Source organism: Xylona heveae (assembly GCF_001619985.1).
Source record: "Xylona heveae TC161 unplaced genomic scaffold L228scaffold_1, whole genome shotgun sequence".
NCBI lineage: Eukaryota > Fungi > Ascomycota > Xylonomycetes > Xylonales > Xylonaceae > Xylona > Xylona heveae.
In genome coordinates this window covers 2718516-2740795 of record NW_017264193.1, presented here as the reverse complement: position 1 = coordinate 2740795, position 22280 = coordinate 2718516, and the positions used below count along the sequence as shown (strand labels likewise).

At 48.3% G+C, this 22280-nt stretch overlaps 6 protein-coding genes across 6 annotated transcripts; 4 read left to right on the top strand and 2 right to left on the bottom strand.

Annotated features, from left to right (window-relative positions):
* Positions 1 to 125: 125 nt before the first annotated feature.
* L228DRAFT_18840 (hypothetical protein) lies at positions 126 to 1814 on the top strand. The gene has a single exon (XM_018329594.1). The coding sequence runs from the start codon at positions 416 to 418 to the stop codon at positions 1703 to 1705; it is 1290 nt and encodes a 429-aa protein (XP_018192349.1). The 5' UTR covers positions 126 to 415; the 3' UTR covers positions 1706 to 1814.
* Positions 1815 to 2214: 400 nt separating this feature from the next.
* L228DRAFT_18824 (PEBP-like protein) lies at positions 2215 to 3300 on the top strand. Its single transcript, XM_018329592.1, has one exon. The coding sequence runs from the start codon at positions 2393 to 2395 to the stop codon at positions 3134 to 3136; it is 744 nt and encodes a 247-aa protein (XP_018192348.1). The 5' UTR covers positions 2215 to 2392; the 3' UTR covers positions 3137 to 3300.
* Positions 3301 to 3309: 9 nt separating this feature from the next.
* Positions 3310 to 4425, top strand: L228DRAFT_243315 (hypothetical protein). The gene is made up of 2 exons (XM_018331658.1): positions 3310 to 3436; positions 3500 to 4425. The coding sequence occupies exons 1-2, from the start codon at positions 3392 to 3394 to the stop codon at positions 3992 to 3994; spliced, it is 540 nt and encodes a 179-aa protein (XP_018192347.1). The 5' UTR covers positions 3310 to 3391; the 3' UTR covers positions 3995 to 4425.
* A 1227-nt stretch (positions 4426 to 5652) lies between these two features.
* Positions 5653 to 9883, bottom strand: L228DRAFT_258166 (DNA mismatch repair protein-like protein msh3). Its single transcript, XM_018334056.1, has 7 exons — positions 8939 to 9883; positions 7792 to 8885; positions 7484 to 7738; positions 7329 to 7430; positions 6364 to 7280; positions 6200 to 6307; positions 5653 to 6134 (listed from the first exon to the last, which is right to left on the bottom strand). Exons 1-7 carry the CDS (start codon positions 9810 to 9812, stop codon positions 6053 to 6055), a joined length of 3432 nt encoding a protein of 1143 aa, XP_018192346.1. The 5' UTR covers positions 9813 to 9883; the 3' UTR covers positions 5653 to 6052.
* A 19-nt stretch (positions 9884 to 9902) lies between these two features.
* Positions 9903 to 14591, top strand: L228DRAFT_252154 (hypothetical protein; the record flags this gene model as incomplete). The annotated part of the gene is made up of 2 exons (XM_018333668.1): positions 9903 to 9916; positions 10784 to 14591. The coding sequence occupies 2 exons, from the start codon at positions 9903 to 9905 to the stop codon at positions 14589 to 14591; spliced, it is 3822 nt and encodes a 1273-aa protein (XP_018192345.1).
* A 1470-nt stretch (positions 14592 to 16061) lies between these two features.
* L228DRAFT_235810 (hypothetical protein) lies at positions 16062 to 21743 on the bottom strand (the record flags this gene model as incomplete). Its single annotated transcript, XM_018330762.1, has 3 exons — positions 16062 to 16178; positions 16261 to 17322; positions 17388 to 21743. The coding sequence occupies 3 exons, from the start codon at positions 21741 to 21743 to the stop codon at positions 16062 to 16064; spliced, it is 5535 nt and encodes a 1844-aa protein (XP_018192344.1).
* Positions 21744 to 22280: the final 537 nt, after the last annotated feature.

The following is a 22280-nucleotide window of genomic DNA, read 5'->3' as shown; positions in this document are numbered from 1 at the left end:
TAGAGCCACGCCGAGGCCAGCTGGGGAAGATTTCTGAAATCTCGAACCCAATGCCATTGATAGAAGTACATCCTCCTGAGAATCTGACACGAAGGTAAGATCAGTGCGCACTCAAGTCTTACCTACTTGACGACTGCTTCAGACATCAGAATGATTCATCTGACAATCGTGCAGAAATAGTGATGGACCTAACTCGCTTTTTGTACGACCACATTTCGGAAACAACGGATATGTTCAAGAAAATACTGATATCCTCGCAACCTGTCCACTCTTCCCAACACATCCTGGGTATACAAATGCAGGGGCAAAGGATGAAAGCCAAGGCCTTTCTGCCAAGAGTTCACCAGAAGAGTTGGATTCTCTAGATGATGACAGTCAAGGCGGGACGAGATTGAAGGGCATTCTCTGGCCTGGCATGGACATCTTTGACTCTGCGACCGTTGAGATGAAGCGTAAAAGAAATCAAAAGAAGGATGGCTCGATCTTGGAGCAAATGAAGGTTAGCAGCCTTGAGGTTGAGCCAACCGAAATGGTTTTTACCCCGAAAGGCTCCTTTAGCAAGCAATACCTCATAACGGGATCAGCGGATGAGGATAGTCCTTTATTGCGTCTGAAGACCCTGCCGAAAAAGGTCCGCCAAAAGAAAAAGAACGCAAATGAAGGCCGAAAAGGCGCCTCACCTCGGAAGGTCACAAAAAAGATTTCGAAAAAGAAGGCAAAAGAACTTGGACAGTTGTCCCAGCAGGTCTTGGCCATGCTTGAAAACACACAAGAGCCCACTCCTGAAGTTGCGCAGCCTCAGTTCACTGCCGATGAAATGGAGGAGTTCAGGCTGACAGTGGGGAATTTCCCACCGGAAAAGGATCCCACCTTCACAATCTTTGAGGATGGCAATAGTGAAGAGCTTGAGCAATGCAATAGTGCCTCTGCTCCGATGGAATTTGTACCAACGTATGCCGGCAGCTCTCTCCCGGAATATCATGAGACGGAGCATTCGACCCAGAACCACGGCCTTTCACTCCTCAACTCAGAGTTTATTCTGCCTCAGAATTTCCATTTTGCTCCAGAGGAGATGATTCCCTTTGTCGGCCATAGATCACAGTTTCCAGCCTTGAGGAATACTTCATCTCGCATTCTTCCAAGTGATAAAGAGAATATCGAACCTCATGGCAGTCGTCAGGCAAATGTAAGGTATTGGCCCAACCAGACCTTTCCCGGAAAGGGGTTTCAATCCTATGATTTCGACGCTGGTGCGATCCAACAGTATCTCACACAGATGCCGGCTCACCACACTGATATGGAAATTGCCAACGTTCACGGTTTTTATGGACAGTCAGCTGCATTCAACTTTCCGGGGACGAATGCTCAAATATGCGCTCACACTGGTTGGCCAGACAAAATGCCTCAATCGAGTGATGGGCTCACTTCTACTACTAATCAGCATGGCAACGCTGGGAATATTGGAAACCTATCGAGAACCTCTGGCTGTACCACCCGAGCTACTCTTGCGCAAAAGAAGAATGCTGTGACGGACAACGGCGCAGCAAACTCTGGGTATCACCAACTCCCTTACTCAACTATTCCTGGGTTGCAAGAACGAGCTGTCGATATGAATACTTTTAATTATGCCGCTGCTGACGACAATAATAATGACGCTAATGCAATGCACGAAAACGGTAACGACCTTATCTTTTCAGGAATCTAAGCGTCTTTGGAACATCCAAGGTACTCTCGAGTTCCAACTTTTTCTCTGATGACAACAAAATTCCTTGCCAGTGTCACCCATCCTATTCGCTTTTCTCGCTTTTGTATGTATTTTATTTGGTTTTCGATTTCGATGATGACGGACTCTCAATCAATGTATTTTCTTTGTTCCAGTATTCCATTGCATCTTTACAACCAGACTGGATCGGGTATACGTTATGGGGCTGTTTCTTGGGGCGTTTTTATTATATTTTACCCGGAGACTGATGTCAAAGGTAGTTGTTTCGGTGTCTAAGCCAAACCTTGAAGCCCTTCTGTTTATCTCCGAATGCAGGGTTATCTCCGCGCAGGGTGCGTTAGTTGTATTGCATTAGCTACTACTTTTCACGACTGTATACGTACAAGTCTCCAGGCTGTACCTCAAGTGTGTTCTATAGACTTATACAAAACAATTTGCTAGCTATCATTTTCGAGCTCATTGATTTATAATGTGTGTACGGTTAGTTCCGTCCTCTGGTATGTTTAGATTTGTCAGTAGCTCTGCGACTACTCGGTCCGCCTCAGTTAAGAGCCCTCTTTGCTTGTTATATAAGGTACCTTCCACTGCCAATTCAACTTGCATGATCCTTGCCTTCACAATAATTATAATAATTAAAGCGCAGTTTTGAAATACAATCGATATACAATCATGGTATCCGTGTGGGACTACATCGAGTTGTTCTTCAGCTGGCTCTTCGCCAACGCCAAGGGTCGCGACGATAAGCTCTTCATCCGGGGCCCCGCATTCGCTGATCTCCCCGACCCCACACTGACCGTTGAGAGCCCCGACTGTGGACCCTCCCATTCGCACATGAAACCCGAACACACGCCTTTGGGACCTACCGGCGCCAATCGTTTCCCAACGCTTACTTGGACCCTTTCTCGTCCTCCTCCTAGTACCTCCTCACCCTCTTCTCCCTCTGCGCCGCCTCCGTCTCGTAGCGAAGGCAGGGATGTCGTCCAAGAATACCTTGTCGTCGCAGAAGATCCTGACGCGCCTATGCCCACCCCCATTACGCATGGAATATACTACGGCATTCCCGCCACCAGGACTAGCATTACTCCCGAAGATATCGAACTTCTCGCCGACTCGGGCGCGGGTGCGGGCACTGGAACCACCCCCAAGGTGACGAATGACAAGAATAATAGCAATTTGAAAGGCGGCTTCAAGCGCGGCGCAAACTGGAACAAAACCGTCTACAGCGGACCCCGACCGCTACTTAATCACGGCCCGCATAGGTACTGGTACCAAGTGATTGCGTTGAAAGAGCCGCTGGATCGCACAGTGCTGAGTAGTCCCCTGGCGACAAAAAAGGAAATCGCGCAGGCGATTCAAGGGAAAGTTGTAGGCTGGGGAGCTTGGATTGGTGTGTATGAGCGGAAGTGGGAGTAAGGGGTTTTGTTTGCCACAGTGTATCTTGCGCTTGTATGTTAATTTATTCGTAACTTTTAGCCGCTGCTAGGAATGAGATCCATGTTGTTCTGCTACAGGGATTTCAATTTACCACCGCAGTATGCTAACTACGCCTACACAATTACATCATCCTTGTTTTGGTTCAGGTATATAAGAAGTATTTAACAACGATCAACGAACTCTTCGTGGTCCGACCATAACCATTTCATCTAGTACACACTGCTTTGGCCCGGCATGTCTTCAATTCCGCTCTTCTGTACTGCCAATGTACCAGGTGATGTAAGGTTATTCTGATTCAAATTTAGAATGATTAGCTACCTAACGCTTGTCTTAAATGTCCAGGTGCTCTCATCCATTCTTCACGAGGCACATGACTGGAGCGAATATCTCAGTGGCGACAAAAACCCAGCTATTGCCATCATCAAGACTGTTTCCATGCTTGCTGAACCACCACCACCATGTCGCCCACCGATCACAGATTTTGAATCGCAATTTCTTGACAAACAGCCAGAAGAGCTGGCCAAACTACTAGCCACCCATGTGCCTGATCCCGGCCTAAATAAACTTTCTGTCTACGAATTCCTTATTGCCGACACACGGACCGTCGAGGATAAATCAGTCTTGTTTGTGCATAAAACTCGGTCAGAGTCCGGAGATAATCTGGACTATGTACGTCTTGCGGCTTCCCAGGCTCAAATTATGCCCGTTGCCGCCGCCGTCGGCACCCTAGATGCGGTTGAGCTGCAGCGAGCCGTTGATGAGGATGGCATATTGCGCGGGAGCCCACCGCGGCAGAAAGGAGGGAAGGCGCCAAGAAAGCAGCTTCAGGCAAAATGAACAGACAAGACAATTCTTGTCTCTTTATTACGTGATGACGCATTACGTCAAGCAGATTGGTATTGGCAGTATAACTCTCAGGAGTCGAGGAAGAATCACACTGTACGGGATATTGGAGGCAATTTCATGAGGGTCTTGAAATACTTTAAATTAGTTATGACTATTTTCAACCAAGAAAAGAATTGAGACGATTTGCTACTGCTAGTTCGAAGCGCGATTTCCCTTCCTCGGAGCCCGAAATTTCTGCCACTTCATTGCTGCCTGGGGAAATGTCTTCATCCCAATCATATTCCGGGCCGCGTCCTTTCAGATTGCATAGTACTGCCATGCGGTAGTGGTGCTTTAACAGGGCCCTGCTCGGTTGATACTTTTCTGGCCAATTAGGGTTTCGATACGGTATATAGACCATAGGAATCTTCTGGCGTCTTGAGGACAATAGGTAACCAGTCTTCCATATCATTCCAAGTCGCCGATCCATGCTGAAAAGAACCTAGGACCTCATTATTCTGTGTACGGTGTCCGTTGGTCTGGTCTGGGTCGGTATTTGCCTGAAATTTCCACATCAAGATGGTCTTTGGCCTGGGTTGATATTTAAGGTAAAGACCAACCTCCAGACCGGGCGTGGGTAGCCTTTATAACTATAACCATCTATGCATAAGTCTGGTATAGATGTGAATATTTCGGGCAAATTACCAGCATTCTCAGCATACCCTTTCTGAGTGATTGTTGATATATTTACTAAATGGGTAATGCTGGTGGTGATCACAGACCGGTGGAGGCATGTTTAAAAGACCGACCTAAGTTGGTCTGGTCCTACTTTTAAAATTTTACACTTGGTCTGGGTACGCTGCTGCGCTGTATAAAAGAGCAAAGACCACTGGTGTCCACCGGGCCCAACGGACACCCTAATCTGTCACATCTAGAAACCAATGATTTTCTCTATGACATGGTAGCTTCTAGGCTCCTCTTACTCGTCATCTCTCCTGTTTCCCTTAATCAGAGTTCAATAATTAATTTACCGAATGTTCATATAGATACAATCTATCTCTAAGAGTATTTCTAGTAGAATTATCTTTTCATATTCTAGTAAAATAATCTAACCCTTATGATCTTATCCTTTATGGTTTAGGATATTCTATAATTATGGAAAGAAGAAAATATAACCTTATCGTAAGCCTTACATACATTTTACACACTAGAAAAAGTAGAACTAGTATAGTGCTACTTGAAAATAAGTAGATTGTATCTGTTCGATATTGACTACAGATTGAATGGCTGGCAGGTAATTAAAAAGAAGCTCGAGAAAGACCTATTTCTAGCGATGGTTTCATTTCAATGTTATAATAGATTTCCAGATTTGTTCTGGGTTGCATCTATGTTGATGAAGTCGATAAGGATTCAGGGATGTATGCTTCAACGCCAGCGACAATGGTTATTTCAGAGATAGCAGCTGAGCTGACCTCCACTTTACTCTCCAAAGTAACGATCGAAGGGGCAGAATGTCAGCCAAAATGTCTTATGCCCATGATAAATTTCTAATAAGAATTGAGTCTATTTAAATACCAAAATGCTGAATTTTTAGAAGTAATTTGAAATATCTAAACACTCCGAACTGTGTTAAGAAGGTGAGTAGCATGAGAGTTGCTATCAAACATCTCACCGCTTATCTTCAACAAGCACTTAAGCAGTTCTGTTACAAGAAGGAACTGCGACTTCGATTTCACTTGTTGGGAGAGAAGTGATAGGCCAAATTGCGAACGGTACTAGAGAAAGAATTTGGCTTTTATGCAAAGTACATGCCACTCCAAAAGGAAAATATCCTTGGTCCCGACTCCCGAAAATCTAAAGAATGTTGAGTGAAAATCGAGACTCCCCTCCACTATGCTGATAATGCTCATGTCTAACCCAAAAAGAGACGTAAAATGCAGACCAGTGAGCATGAAACAAACGCCTTTTTGCTCGATGTAGCATACAGATATCTGGGAGTACAGAATGCATGCCCGTAGATTATGAACTCAGAAAACACCGAAAGTCTAGAAGTGGCTTGAACCATTACAATCAAAGCTGATCAATACCGGTAACAAGTTGCTCAAAGTGATCACTGGCGGATTCTGCCATTACATTTTGCAAGAGCGTCGAACTGGAAAGCAGCGTTAGCGTTCTATCTTTTTCAATATCACAAGTTTTCTTGCGGAGTTAGCTTACATATTGGAGAACGTCTTGTCCTTTACATTTTCTTCCAATTCCTTAGATTTAACAGCGGCAAGCTCCAATACCGAACTAGGCACGTTGGCTAAACGAGCAACATTCAAACTGACCAGTGTAAGCTTGTGATTATGGTAATTATCAGGCGTTGATATAAAACTTACCCATACGATCGATGGGCGACACCCTCACCAATTTCATAAAGAAAGGTAATATCGCGACCGTCTTCGCCCCTCTCAGTGAATTTCATATGCACATTCTTTAGCTCGCCATCAGGAAACCCTCGAGTCAAGGTACTTAGACTCTGATAATGGGTGATGAACAGAGTTAGGCTCTTGGTCTCGCGAACAATGTAATCAAGGACTGCTTGAGCAATAGCAACACCATCGTGGGTTGAGGTTCCGCGACCAAGCTCATCGAGAATGACAAGGGACCGCGATGTTGCTTGCTTCAGAATATCTGAAGTTTCCGAGAGTTCTACCATGAATGTTGACTCTCCGGCCATCATATTGTCGAACGCACCCATCCTTGTAAATACGGCATCCAGCATGCCGAGCTTGGCGTAAGAGGCAGGAACATATGATCCTATTTGACCCATGATGGAAATCAGAGCTACTTGACGAACGTAGCTTGATTTACCACCCATATTGGGTCCGGTGATGAGAAGCGCACGAGTGGCATGGGATGAAAGGTCAATATCATTAGGAACATAGCTTTCGAGCAAAAGTTGCTCAACCATAGGATGACGGCCTTCTTTAACGCAGACGCAGGCGTCGTCTGTATATTCTGGCTTCACGTAGCCTGGCTGACCAGCAACCTCGGCCAGAGAGACTAAGCAATCAAGGGTGGCCAGTGATTGAATACAATCCCGAAGGTCTTGATAGCGCAAGGAAATATCTCTGAGCAATGATGAAAAGGCAGCATCGCAAGCTGCAGCCAAGGATTCCTTGTGCTGATCGCGCTCTCGTATAAGACGAGTGACCTCGGGCGTATGAAACCGAGAGACTTTCTTCGTGCCACTGACTTTGACCCACGAAGCGGGCACCTTTTTAAGCTGGGTATTGTCCATTTCTATAAGGTACTGCAGCGTATTAGCTATGATTCAAGGGGCAGGAAATCTGACACTTACCTCGATGCCAGCTACTGTCACATAGTCAACTTTCCGTTTGCCCACCTTTTCAGCAGCAACAGCTCGATGGTCGTCAAGCTCATGCTCAACTCCGGCGATTCCCTTGTTATTGTTAACTGTAATACGGCAATCTCTTTAGGGCTTACGAGAAATACCATCTTGTGTTCTGTAATATCTTCCGTTTCCTCATTTTCACGGAAAAAGGAATATTTGTCATCGTTCTTGGCGGCCTCCGGGTTGATCTTCTCTAAGAAGCCGACAATAACTTCAGATATCACTGGAAGATTTGCAATAGCTTTGCTGATAATATCTGACTTAAATCCAGCATTCTCTGGGGATTTGACATGGCCAAATTCGTCCGCTATTCGCTGCAGCGTCTGGAGCACGGTCAGAAGCTCATGACGGGTGCACTGCAGATATATCAGTTCAGTAATCGCAAACATATTCCAAGGCGCCGACTCACCTTTCCGTAATATATTCTTATTAAACTTTTCTCAAGATCACTCTTCGTCCTTGAAAGCAACCCTTTTAGCTTTTCGACGGCGGCACTTTGGTTACCTTCCAGAAGCTCTTCTACAGCGGCCACTCTCTCCTCCAATTTTCCTTTATCCAGCAAAGGCCGACCAACCCACTTCCTCAGAAGACGTTGGCCGAACCGCGTCTGAGTTCGATCTAACGCCCAAAACAAGCTTCCCTTCTCATTGTTATCTGTCTGGTTTTTGTAAAGTTCCAGACTTGTAAGAGTGTTTCCATTCAGAAGCATGTGTGAGCGAGCACTGAATGACTGAAAATATTTGGTCAGATCGAAGACGTGCTCGAGGCCATAGTCGGTTAGGTGGGTAATCATCGCAGAGAGACATATAGTGACAGGCTCAGAAAGGGCGAGGACTTTATCTAGAAGAGTGCTCGCAGAGGAATCCGCTTCGGAGCTGGATGACTTCATCTTGCCGGCATAAAATTTCGCTACATGACTGTATGATTGAGCAGCCACGGTCTTCGGCTTTCCAACTCTTTCAACACGAATGCGATCGCCGAATACATTGGATTTGCTTCCTGATAGGTGATGAACGAGCTTTTCGGTGGCTTTGGAAAGCTCACCTACAATTAAAAACTCGCAGGGCGAGATATGCAGAAGTCGGGTTTCAATTTCGCTTCTCATAAATCCGTCCTCAAAGTCATCATATATGACGTCTCCTGTAGCTGGTTGCACTGCTATGATTCCAACATGAACCTTTTCATCCGTTCCCCAGCCTTTGGCATTGGTTTCGGTGATACACAATAGATGACCAGATGCCGGAGCTCCTCCAGATGGCCCATCCACAGACTCGCCCAGTCCCTCAATATCGTCGATGTAAGTGCCCTTGGTATAAAGATTGGTGAGCTTTCTTACAAATGGGGCGTTCCGATTGTCGCCTGCGGCCTTCAGAGCAGCAGTCTCCAATTGCCGGACAACTCCAACTTTATGACCAGCAGCAACTAGTCGTTTGACATGAACATGGAGACGGTGTACAGGAATACTCGCTGAGGCGAACCGATCCAGGTGTGCTTCGGACGGGTCTACAAAAAATTTTAGAATTTCCACATGAACGAGGACTAACACGAGCACTTACGCTCGTCGAACCGCATCTTCCCAGGTATACAAACGATAGACAATTCCTTTGCAGCAATGCGCGCATCTTCGCCAAAAAACCTGAATTTGTATCCAACCTCAACGACAAGAATCGTGTCCATGTGTTTCTTCTTTATCTCGATGACTTGCCGCTCCATAGGCGTCAATTTGCTCGATGCACCCTTTCCAGAACCACCTCGTTTTGCTTTTGGTTTCTCTGCAGGCGCTTCGTCTTCGTCCTCTTCGCCCTCTGCGGCCTCTGTTCCTCCACCGTCTTCATCGATGATCCGATTTCTTCTCCTTAATTCGGCAAAGCTATCTGGCCGGCCAAGCTTCTTTATAAATTTCCGATGCAGTCTATCTTTTTCGGCCTGAACCTTTCCATCTTCTGCTTCTGTGGGAGCGGGAACGGGGGAACTGGAGAAAAGGTATTTCGAAGTTCGATCCGATTTGTTGAGCTTTTGTGCTGTATGAGAATGATGGTGTTGCCGGGAGCTTGCATTTTCACGGTCATGACTTGTCGGGACTAGATTTGTCACTGTGTCTTTAAGAGCCTTGGATCTTTTCGCCGGTGGTTCAGAAGTATCGTCATCATCTGTATAGTTAAGGTCATCGCTGTCTCGGTTTGGGCCTCGTTTTGAGGCCGAATTTTGACGGCGGCTGCCCGAAAGTGGTGGCTCTTCGTCATCACTTAAAAACAAGCTGTCGCTATTCAATTGCCCGTTGGGCCCAGCACTTCGCAAAGCATCTCCGGAGGGGGCTTTATCGGCTTTCACTGCTGGAGGAGCTGAGCATTTGGGGGTGAAGAAACTTGAGATTGTCTGCTGCTTTTTGGGGGTTTGGCCAGATGACGGTGAGCTTTTCGGAATAGGCATACTGAAACAGCAGAATTGCGAAGAAATCAATGCGGCCTGTTCCGTTGGTTGGGCCTAGATTATCGCATCTTTGGAAATACGGAGGGCTTAATGGGAGACGCGAAGTCGTGACGGGAAGACGCGTCTAAAGCGCTTCGCTAACGCCACCGCCATATGAAAGCCACAGCGAGTGTTGATCATTACATTCTCAAGAGACATCACACTTTACGAGGCTTTTGTGAAAATAAGGAAGACCGCAAGCCCATACCACGCCATGTTCAAGAGTAGTTCAATTTCGGTTTATAGTATAATTACTATCATTGCTGCCAGCTATATAATGTCGCTCTACGGACGATGATGACAGATCCAGACATTGCCTATCAAGTGCCAATCATACGAAGATCTAAGACACACCTAGGTATGTCCTTATTGGATTTGCCGAATATTATGAAACGTGTTTTTCTCTGAAAAGAGCCAAAATGGATACTGTTTAGGTACTGGTAAACTGTACGACAATTTACTGAGTCACCCGCAAATCATTGGATTACCAGGATAGGCAAGTTTCGTCAAGTGCGTCATGGCTTGTCCCACTAGAGAAGGCGGTGAAATTCTCCGTCCGGTTAAAGCCGCTTGGGAAAACTTACAGCAGTACAGTAATTGCCCATTGTTTTCATCATATCGCAAAAGATAATCTTCTAGCATTGCCACCACCATAAATCCCACGCCTTTTGCAAAACCTCCTGCCTTCCTCAGATGAGCTCTTTCATCTTGCCGTGAGTCACGACGGCATTCTTCCTTGAATTCCATATCATTTCATTGCGTGGGAGCCTCCAGATTCAAATATAATCGCTACCCAATCCTACCAACCTGATTTGTATCATATCTTTTCTTACTGAGATTTCCACCTACCATCGGCCACGGCGCCCCTTCGTTAGATCACAATAACTCACAATTCATTCGCCACCCATCGACCGTCCTCCTGAACCTACAAGATTTGAAATGACAACAACAGCGGCGGCATCGCAGCCGACCCAAGCACCTCCACGCCCTCCTCGTCAGCGCCAGAGGTGGCGACGGCCTCGGCGAACTGCCGAACCAGCAACTCAAGAAGCACAAGCATTTTCCGAAACTCCTGGACAAAATGCGCCTGTGGGTGTGAATCCAGCGACATCTGGCATGCAACAGACTGCGCTTCCTTCACATCAGATTCCTCCGAGTGCTCCAGCGGCCATCCGAGGCCCAGCTGCGGGCTCTGGCGAAGACACTTCCGCAAGAGAAAACAATTCTTCTCGAAAACCACGAAATACAGGTAATAGAGCGAGGGGGAAAAACAAGCCAAAAACCGGCAACCGAGAGGATGCCTCTGCGGGACAGAGGCAACCTATCAATTCTTCGAGGCAGTTCAGAGGAGCAGGCACAAGGATAAATCCGGGACGGACATTCGGTGGTAATCTTACGGTTGAACCATCAGCAGAGCCAGGAAATGTCTTCGCGGAGCTCCAAGCCGATGCTCCTGAATTTCAACCCGGCCAACCAGTCTTACAGCGAGCAGCGAAGAAAGATCAAAAGCCGAGGCGCCCAGAAGCGAAAGCTACTCGAGGCTCTGGGCCGGTGAAAACTTCTGGAAAGAGAAGGCCCTCGCGGTCGACAGCAGAAGATATTGGAACGAGGACGCACGAAGACATTGACAACGCCAACTACGAGTGCCCAATCTGCACAAATGAAGTGGCACGGAACTCAAAGGTCTGGTCTTGCAAAACATGCTGGACCGTCTTTCACCTTGGCTGCATCAAAAAATGGTCAAGGAACGATGATTCTGCTTCGGCCCAGCGTCAGCAGGAGAGCGGTGACCTCCCGGCGCCCCGACAATGGAGATGCCCTGGATGCAATCTACCTACGGAAGTGCTGCCATCGGCATATACTTGCTGGTGCGAGAAGGAAGTGGATCCTCGCTCTATCTCAGGTCTGCCTCCTCATTCCTGTGGACAAACCTGTGGCAAACCCAGGCCGTTGCCCAAAAAATGTCCGCATCCGTGCGACTTGATTTGTCATGCTGGTCCTTGTCCTCCTTGCTCCCATATGGGACCCACACTCAGCTGTTTCTGTGGGAAAGAGATCGCAACAAGGAAATGTCTCGACACCAACTATGAGTCAGGCTGGAGCTGTGGTCAGATATGTGGAGACCTGATGCCCTGCGGAGAGCACTATTGTGAGCGACCCTGTCACGAGGGTCTGTGCGGTGCTTGTGAGGTCAGGGTTGACGCTCGCTGCTATTGCGGCAAGGTTGAGAAACCTATTATTTGCTGCGAGAAAGGAGACGAGAAAGACTGCAAGGAGACCATCTTTCTAGGTGACGGAACAACTACGGTTGATGGTTGGACTGGCCTATTCGATTGTGAGCAGATGTGCGAGCGGCTATTCGATTGCGGCAAACACAAATGCGAAAAACCATGTCATTCCCAGGAAGAGAAACCAACACATTGCCCGCGCTCTCCAGATATTGTACATCTTTGCCCTTGCGGCAAAACTCCGTTGACCGAGATATCCGAGCAACCTCGACGCTCCTGTGAAGATAAGATTCCAAATTGCAACAAGAAGTGTTTGAAAATGCTGGCCTGCGGGCATCCCTGCCAGCAAGTCTGCCATTCAGACCCGTGTCTTCCCTGTTTGTTGACAGTACCTATTGCATGCCGATGTGGCCGCGTACTGTCATCTACAACTTGTCATCAGGGGACAGAAGAGCCGCCACAGTGCATACGCATCTGTAAAACTGCACTCAGTTGTGGCCGACATGAGTGCGGCGAGCGATGCTGCCCCGGAGAGCGAAAGGCAGTAGAGCGCCAGATTACGAAGAAGAAGCTGAGACCTCTCAACGCCCCTCCTCGCCCATTCGAAAACGATTTTGAAGCCGAGCACATCTGTACACGAATTTGCGGCCGGTTGCTCAAGTGCGGCACGCACACATGCCCTGAGCTTTGCCACAAAGGCCCTTGTGGTAGCTGCAGAGAAGCAATATTTGATGAAATCAGTTGTAATTGTGGGCGAACTGTGCTGCACCCTCCACTTCCCTGTGGGACGAAGCCGCCGCCTTGCAGATTTGACTGTGAAAGACCCAAGCTTTGTGGCCATCCTCAGGTCCCTCACAACTGTCATGGTGATGAGGAGAGTTGTCCTCGATGTCCATTCCTGACGGAGAAACAGTGTTTGTGTGGTAGGAGAGCACTGAAGAATCAACAATGCTGGCTGGCGGACGTTAGGTGCGGTGAAATTTGCGGAAGGAAACTAAAGTGTGGGTCACATTTCTGTCGGAAAACTTGTCATAGACCCGGAGACTGTGAAGATGCCGGACGGCCATGCCTGCAAGCTTGTGGGAAGCCCAAAAAGACCTGTGGGCACTCTTGTGAGGAGCCATGCCATGCTCCTTCGACATGTAAAGAGGATAAACCATGCATTCACAAAATCATGGTTACCTGTGACTGCCAGCGCCTCAAGCAGGAAATGAAATGCAACGCATCCAACAGGGACGAGGGAAACTCCCAAAAGGAGCTCAAATGCGATGATGAATGCGGAAGACTCGAGCGCAACCGGCAATTAGCTCTTGCCCTTAGAATCGATCCAGAGGCTCACCAGGACGACCATGTTCCGTATTCCCAGGACACTCTTTCAATGTTTCAAGAGAATGCGAAGTGGGCGCCTGGACCAGAACGTGAGATTCGCATCTTTGCCGCCGATGAGACTCAGAAGCGCCTGAGATTCAAGCCCATGCCCGCACACCAGCGAGCTTTCGTCCATTCCCTGACCCAAGACATTGGCCTTGACAGCGAGAGCATGGATCCTGAACCTCACAGACACGTTATTGTGTTCAAAACTCCCCGCTTTGTGGCAGCGCCCATGAAGACGCTCTCGGAATGTCTCAGGGTTAAGCCGACAACCTTGAACCCGAGCTCTGACTCTGGATCTCGCAGAAAACAAGAAGCAAGCCAGAATATCAACCGACAGACTCCGTACAATGGGTTTCTCATGACGGCACCACGTTTTGGGTTGACCATTGAAGAAATCTCCTCTGATCTGGGCCCACTCCTGGTTGATCCTAGTGGTATCGAGCTCGAGATTTCGTTCCTTCCCAGCGAAGAAATTGCACTCAAAGCTCGATCACCTCCTGCACTGGCTGAGCTCACAGTTGAAGCCAACCTCAAATCTATAAAGTCTTCATTGGCGAAGACGGTCAATTCCAAATCTCTCGCCGGCAGCATCCAACTCTGTAGCCTCGACACAAGCCTGAATGTTCTCCGCAGAGAAGCCGACAGTGCCGGCGGATGGAGTCAAGTTGCGGCCAAAGCCGCGGCGCCAAGGCGTGCTCCCGTCCTCCCAGCCGTCGGTAGTGCCAGGAACACCTTCACCGTCCTTGGAAGCCGCCTTGCCGATGCAAAGAAAAAGAAGGCCGAAGCCAAAGCAAAGCGTACGACGACCGAGGTTGTTGATGACTGGGAGGCAGCAGAGGCCGAGGAGGAAGAAAAAGAAAAGACTGAAAAGGACCACGCGGAAGCTAGTGATGCCGAGCCCACCTCCGATGTCCCGCTTCTAGACTCTTCAAATCTTTCCCCAATTGATGCTTCTGCCTCTCCTTCAGCCTCGGCCTTTGCTTCTACATCTGCTACCCCACCCGCTAGCGAAGATGTAACCGTTCCTGTACCTGCCGCAGCAACTCCCGCTGTAGCAGCTGCAGGTCCTCTCGACGTCGCAAGTCCGGCAGACAATAAAGAGGAAGAAGGCGCTGCTCCTTCCACTCCAGCTGCTTGAAAAGAATATGATGAACCTTTGATCTCTTTTCCATCATCATCATCATCATCATCTTCTTCTTCTTCTTCCCCTCCCCCCAAATATTTTCCACATCTACATACATTGCCAACCCTTTCATATTTCCAAGGAGTTTATCGATCACGAGCTTTGTCTAATTGCACTTTGTATCTTATAAAATTTTATTTGCTTTTATTTCTCTGCATTCTTTTAGAAACGTTAATGACAGTGGCAAGCAAGCCGAATGGGACATTTAAAACAGCGAAGCATTTGAGAAGAGGTTGAAAGGGGAAAGGGAAAAAAAAGGCGTTTTCCCACTAGCTACGTGAGAGCACATATGACATAACATCTAAGAAAAATAAGACAAGAAAAAAGAAAAGCACAATATGTTCCTCCCTGGTGACTCTGTTGCGCGTGGAAAGCATATGTGTAGTAATGCGACGTACCCAGTCTGCGTATTCAAAGTATATGCATGTCAGCGTGTTCATGGCCGTAGTAATACTATAAGCAATTGGAACAACAGCAATAGTAGTACTACAGTACACATTTTGATTTTGAGCGGCTGGAGAAGGAGCAAATATTCATTTTGGCAGGGGTTTGGTCATTTTACTGAATAAGGGGAATGGAAAAGAGAGAGGTAGAAGGTAAGGTTGCAGGCGTTCAGACGGCAAGGGGATTAGAGTGTAATATTTCTGACTTTCTCACGTTTCTGTTTGCAATTTGTTTTTCTACTTTCTTCTTTGCAAGAAAAGAACTTGATCATGTAGACTCTAATCCATTGAATTGATAATTTTGATATAAGAAAAGAAAAAGGACAGGAGGAAAAGGAGAGAGAAGTGATATCTAGGACAGAATTTTGGTATTCTCTTCATCATCGTAACTCGTTCTTGAACTTTAAAATGAAAAGCTTCCGTCGACACATTCGAACAAATGAAGAAAACAGAAACATATTAGAAAATGATAAGATAGGATATGACAAAGTGACAGGTAACCTATTCAACAGCAAAGATACATGGCGGTGTCGGAAAGAGAACACTCGAAAGCGAGAAAAGATTGATTCAGCAAGAAGAAGAAATAGGAAGGCAGCAAGGGAAGGAGGGAAAGAGAAAGAACAGGAGAGAAACTCAGACAGCTAAATGACAAAATAGGAAAAAGATGATGGGGATATAATACGCGTTCGAAGTAGGACGAGAAATGGTAGATAAAAAAAGACCCTGATTGCGCCAGTATGGTTATGCGTAGGACCACAGTCCCTTTCTTGGCTTTTCCGAGCAGATGTCCGTTCAAAAAAGCACAACCCTTAGCCAGAACTAAACCCAATAATGTGGAGTGTAAGAGAAGATAAGAAGCCGTAATAGTCGTGTAAGAACCAAGTTAGGTAAATAAACTGTCGTGAACATAAAAAATAAATTGTGGCTCGAGGAAATAAAATGACGTGGCCGTAAGGTGATCGTATATTTGAGTGAAGCGGTTTTAATCATTGGTGAGCTTTGCAAAGTGACGGCTCCAAATCCAACCTAGCTGTTGTGTCGGATCGTCTTGATTCCTGGCAAGCCACAGCTCGCCCTTTTCCGCAATGACATCAAACACCTAAATATACCATAAAATGTCAGTTGATCAGGCGGTTTTTTGTTTAAAGAAAATAGAAGGGGGGAATCGGCGTTCATCATACCTCTCCTGGAACATAAGTCAAATAAGGATACCCTGCCTCCCGCCTTGCCCGGTCAATGTTGAATTCATAAACGCTGGCGGCGAGGAACAATACGCGAAATTCTCTCTGGCTCGATTCGGCATGCACTGGCGAAGTCGGCTGCGATGTGGGAGGAGAGTCTGACATTGGCATGGCCGAAGAGAAGACCTCGGAAAGGAGTCGGGTGGGAGACGCCAACGGTGGATGTTCCTGATGTGATGCGGAATAGACGGAGCCTGTGCTCGACCGCGGAAAAGTGGGACGGGCTAGGTCCTGAGCAACTGTAGTGCCCGATGATGATCGCTTGCCTAGTGGTGGGGAGGCAGGCGTAAAGAACCCAGAAGAATTTGATCCAGTTCGCATACGCTCGAGTGCAGACTGGCCGAGGAGGTGAGAGCCAGTTTGTTGGCCAGTCAATGGGCCCAGGATAGGGGAAAGACTGAAGTTTCCGCTGTGACGCTGCCCTAGGTCTGGCGGTGGCAGAGACGGCGACGCATCGCTTCCGAGGGACAGCCCGCGACTTCGTGAGCCTCCATACAGAGAAGGGCGCCGTGACTCGTCATTGACGAGCGTAGTTGAAGGTGATAGGAAATTGGCTGCCTCAGCAAGCATTGAGCCATTGCATATACCGAGGCAGAGAAGCTGTGCCTCAGTGAAAGAGAAGTCTCCAGAGAATTGGTCGATGATGTCAGAGATTCGGCCAGGCGATTTTATTTGTTCAAGAACTGTCTCCAATCTGCTCTGCCATTCAGTCTGCCATTGACCTTGGAGATGCACGAATTTGTCCAAACATGCCGCAACGAGGTTTGCTGTAAGCTTGTAGAGTTTTGGCAGTTCCTCCTTGAGGGCATCGTTAAGCGCCATGAACTGATCGGCTTGTTCTTGCGTCTTTTTATCAGGTTTATCCCCTCGATCTTTTATCGATTTGAACCGAGAATAGTCGATAAGACGCTTGTTCCGCTTTTGCATGACCTTTTGCGGCCCTTCGTGAAGGGCAAGCAGACTTGTCATAGGCTCAATGATGTTCTTTCGCACCGCATTTTGCTACAATGACGAGCCACAATCAGAATCTGTAGCCATGACCAAAATCAGAAGCAATGTGTACTTACATGTTCGGGTAAGGAAATTGTCGAAATTTCTCTGACCACCTTTGCAAAGTTTCGCCATCTCCTCTCCACCTCAGGATGGTTGATGTGACTGACTTCGAGAATGCCTTCAAGCGCTGATGCGAAATTGTGAAAGCAGTCTACGTAGGTTTGCACATCAGTAATGTATGAATCCACGTCTCGAATCACCACATGGAGCTGGAAGAAATGAGGTCCAAACTTGGCTACAACTTGGTCATAGCCTTTGTCCTCAATAGCATCTGACAGTCCAACCTGCTGCCGGAATTTCTCTGTTCGGCGGCCAATAGCTTTTGAGAAGCCTCCCCGAACGTCAGAATCTTTTCGTTTCCGGCTGACCACCTGCTCCACTAGTTCAGCCCTTCGTTTCATTTCGTTGATCCGGTGGGACGTGTCCTTCATTTCGCGAATCGAAGATTCAAGGGATTTGTAATCAGGATGGTCCTTCGGAGTCTCCCCTATAAGGTTTTGCAGTAATAACGGATACTTTAGTATTCGCTGAACTGGTTTGACGAGCAGTGAGTCCAGATCCCAAGCAGAAGTTATGTCTTGATGGCAGGCGTGACACTCTCGGAGCCAGATCGCGACTTTGGGGTGCGGAGTGAGGCTCTGCAGCTTTTTGTTTGCCGCTTCGTGATTTCTCAAATAATCGCCGTACACCTTTTCCATAGCACTGAGGTGTTGCATGAACGTTTCTCCGATAAGAGTTTTTCTATCCTTTTCCTCCTCAGTGGATTCCTGCCCACCAGTTAAAACACCTTCGTTTATGACACTGCTGTTGGCTGTAGACACACTTCCACTTTTGAGGCGCCAGCGACTCTGCTTGGGCATGACATAAACACTTGCGGCGGCCTGTTTGAGCGCATCAAGGAATCCCTCTGAAAAAATGACTATCTCGTCCGTATTTCCGAACAAGACTCTGACGTCATCAGCAGTAAGAATGTCCACTGCTGATGAGGTTTCCTTATAAATGCTCTGAATGACTTTCATGTCCTGATTAAAGGAATATTCCGTATCAACAAGTTCCTTAATGAGAAGCCGGCGTCTCGTAAGGCGACGGTGCTCTGGTGAGGATAAACTGGCATGTCCGGAGCTTGCCACAGAGTCACGAAGGACCTGCTCCTGACTGCTCCCCGGTCGACTCGATTCATTTTCTTGTTGTGTCGTCATGTCTTCGATAGGAGGGAGGCCTTCCTCCACTGTTGGCATCTCGGTCAGAATACTCTCAAAAGGCGCAGACGACAATAGGTTGGAAGATGGCTGCTCACTATAGACGCTTGGAGATGGGGGCGAAAACGCAGTAGCAGACCGGTCTGCCAGACTTTGCATCGTCGACTGGGCTGGTAGAGGCGGTGGATATAGGTTTGGAAGGGCAGGCACGGTGGGTGAATCTCCCGATGATTCCACATTGATCGCAAGACCCAGTCCTGCGCCAGTAGAACCCAAAGGAGACGAATACAGTCCACCCCGCTCTGATCTCGCAGCCGTGGCAGTTTCATGCTTTTGACCAGATTCACCCTTTGCCAATGAGATCTTGTCAGGTACCGCAGGTTGTTCATTCTCCCAGTCCTTCGGCGGAGGTGTAGGCCTGTATTCGGGAGATTCTTCGCCTTCCATGAGTGGGAAAAATGAGGTGTTTTGAAGAAGACCCCAGTCCTGCTCAGACAAAGGCTCAGGCAAGAGTTTGTACGGATCGGCTGGGCTATCTTGAGGATCCCGAGCCGGTTGCTGTGACTTCATCTCAGATTCCTTTGATAAAGCTGGACTGCTAGACGCCGCATAGGTATTCCCGATCCCTGTTGAGTTTGCGTCTGATTCACTGCACTCTGCATCGGTCGTCGTGGCTGGAGTGATTGAAGCATCGTGCGGTGCAATCATCGGAGTTGAGAGCAAATCATGCTTCTCAAGGCTATCAAGCCTCAAATTAGGCGGTCTTGCCGGTGACGCAGCATCTCGCCATCGATTTCCAGAAAACCCTTGCATATAGAGTTGGGTAACTGCCTTCTGGTCCCAGCCAGCTTGTCGAGCAATCTCCGGAGAGCCAGATAGCAGTTGCTGTTGCAGATTTTGAAACAGCAAGGGACTGACACTCGTTGAATCTTGATATGCATCTAGGACTCGATTTATCGTACTATACTGATCACTATCCAAAGTCCAGCGGCCGGTTCCAGGGGTGGGAATATCGCTGGGGGGAATTTGGTGCGGAGTTTGGTCCTTTGGCTGGCGTTGGCCCCCGCTAGTCTCTGTATTATATTCTGGCAAAAGTGATGTCGTTTCGAGACACCTTCCATCGGAGCCGGCTTCTGCTTTCTGCGATGACGATCCTCCCAAATTACCAGGCGAGACGTTCACCAGTTTCGGCGGCTTTGATATTGTAGAATGTTCCGTCGCGGGCACCGGTTGATCAGTGTCGTTCAAAGTTGAATCCTGATTTGGAAGATTTGACATCTGTTCAAGCATTATCTGGATCGACTCTTCACCTGCCGACGACACCAGCGATGTACGATCTCTCAATTGCAAGACTGAATCAAACATGCGTTGGCTTTCCTCTTTGTTCTCCGTCTCAGCTGCTTGGCTCTCAGAGTACTCATTGACACGTGCCTTCTCTTCTCTATTATTCAAATGTCCCATTCGTTCGTGATGAGGCAGAGACTTATGCTCAGGCGAAACTGATGAAGCCTCATGGTTGTCAGGAATTCCGAGTGTGGGAGACGCGTCTTCTTCAAACTCGGTCTCTCGAGTCATTGTTTCTTCGTCGCATACTTGAGGAAGGCCAGTCGTAGTCAATGTCAATGGAGCAATGGCATGATTGCGAGGCTTCTGATCGATGCTCTCGTTCTGCACCTGAGGCTGCGCCTCCATCGGATCGGACAAGGCTTCTTGATGCGAATCTTGCTCGGAACCATTGCGAAGTACACCTCGGCCCACGCGATCTGTATTGGGCGTGCTCGAGTTCGTTCTAGTTTCTGGAGTTCTAGAGCCCGACCTCTTGGCCTTATTCTGGTCATTTCTGTCCAACTCACGCATGCTCGAACTCAAAGCTCGCTGTATCCTCTCCCTGCGAGCGGCGAGGTCGATGCCCCCTAGTTCTGGTATTTTCTTCGGCTGGACATTACTGTTTTTCGCGGCCGAGGAAGCAGCCGACGAATTGACGTTTGATAAGAATCGATCAGCAACTTTGGCACGGGATGCCACAGTAGATGCTGCAGATACAGGCATCCTTGGGCGCGAACTGCGCAGTGGAGGTGATTTTTTTGGAGGTGGAGCAGACACATAGACTTTCAAACGCGCATTACCACCGGGGTCTTTCTTCGGGTTGTCATGGCGAGATCGCACTGTTTGCGGAGGCGGGAGAGCCGGCTGATCGGATGAAGTTGCGGGTTTTCCAGTAGGCCTCGGTATACCACTGATACCTTTTGGTGGCGAGAAACGATGAATGGGAGAATTCTCTGCCAGAGAACTCCGTCGAGTGGATGGAGATGAGCCTCCCGAGTTGGTCGCCGAACTGAGCCGGCGCGTGCTCAATGGTATCTTGGATTGCTGGCTGCGGCCTCTCTTTGGGTTTGTAGGGCTGATAGGGTGCTTTGACCCATTTGTCGGCGATAAATGCGAAGCATGTAAATGGGCTTGACTTGAAGTTGGCGGGATGGCCGGTATGCCGGTAAAGTCGCTTCGAGCTCTTCGGTGGTGAGCACTGGGGCGCTGAGGTCGTCTCGACATGTTGTCCACGCCTTCGAGTGAAGGGGTCACTCCCAGATACCAAGCAGTAGGAGAGGACGGAGACACAATATCAAGAGGACTTCTTCTTCCAGACGAAAACACAGGGTTCGGACTGTGCATGCTCCCTTCGGACCCTCTGCGATATCTGCGCGGTGCATCGCCATATGGCAGCCCAGCAGGCGGATAACCTAAATTGAGAAGCAGCTCCCCAAACAGTGGCGGGCGGTGTTGCCGTTCGGCAAAATGGTTGTCAAAATGATTATCGTGTTGTAAAAAGGACGAGTCTCGATAGAATTCGTGAGGATCCGGAGAATTGTCATCGCGTCGAAGACCCGCCGCGATGGCACCGAAATGAGAATCCAGCGGATTACTCCTGATGTTTGTGTCGATTATTGGACGCTGTGGCTGAGCTGATGCTGTCCGCACATGAACCGCTGAGGGTATCGGCGGAAGAGGACTGGTGGGCGGCGGCGAGGATGGCTGGGGATAGGCGTTGTTGACAGCGGGTAGATGGGCAGGGAACGGATAGGACGATGAGCCATCAGCGGACGACGGGGTTGATCCGTCATGGCGAAGTGGAAGCCGGGCGTAATGATTGTGATCCAAATTGGTCGAAGACATGCTGAAGGTGAAGCATGAGGCGTCAAGAACCGTGTCCGCCTCTGCTGTCAACTCTGACCATCGGCATCGCTCTTCGAATCGGCGTCTCAAGAGGGCCGGGGGGGTTGTTTTTTGGCGATGAGTTGTCAGGGGATTTGTGGGGATCAGGGACAAATCGAACGAATTGACACCTCAGCAACACTCACAGACCACGTCGGACATGTCGGGTTCAGGAAATTATAATAAGTTGGGTAGTGCGAGAGGTGCTTTGCTGGTGTCTGAGGAATGATGAAAGGGTCGTCAGAAGGAGTGCTGGGACAGCGGTGCAGGAGTGGAGCTGGGGACGAATCAGCGGCTTGGAGTTGTTGTATGCCGTACGGTACATACGGTAGACTATGGGGTAACTATGAGTACTTGTCGCGTTTCGTGCAACTGCTTATAGACTTGTCCCCGAGATCTTGTTGAGAGCAGCCAGAAAGTGTTGCCCCGTTATCTCGTCTTCAACCCTCTTGTTTATATGTGAGAAATCGGCACACGCTATGCAATATTTAATGTCTG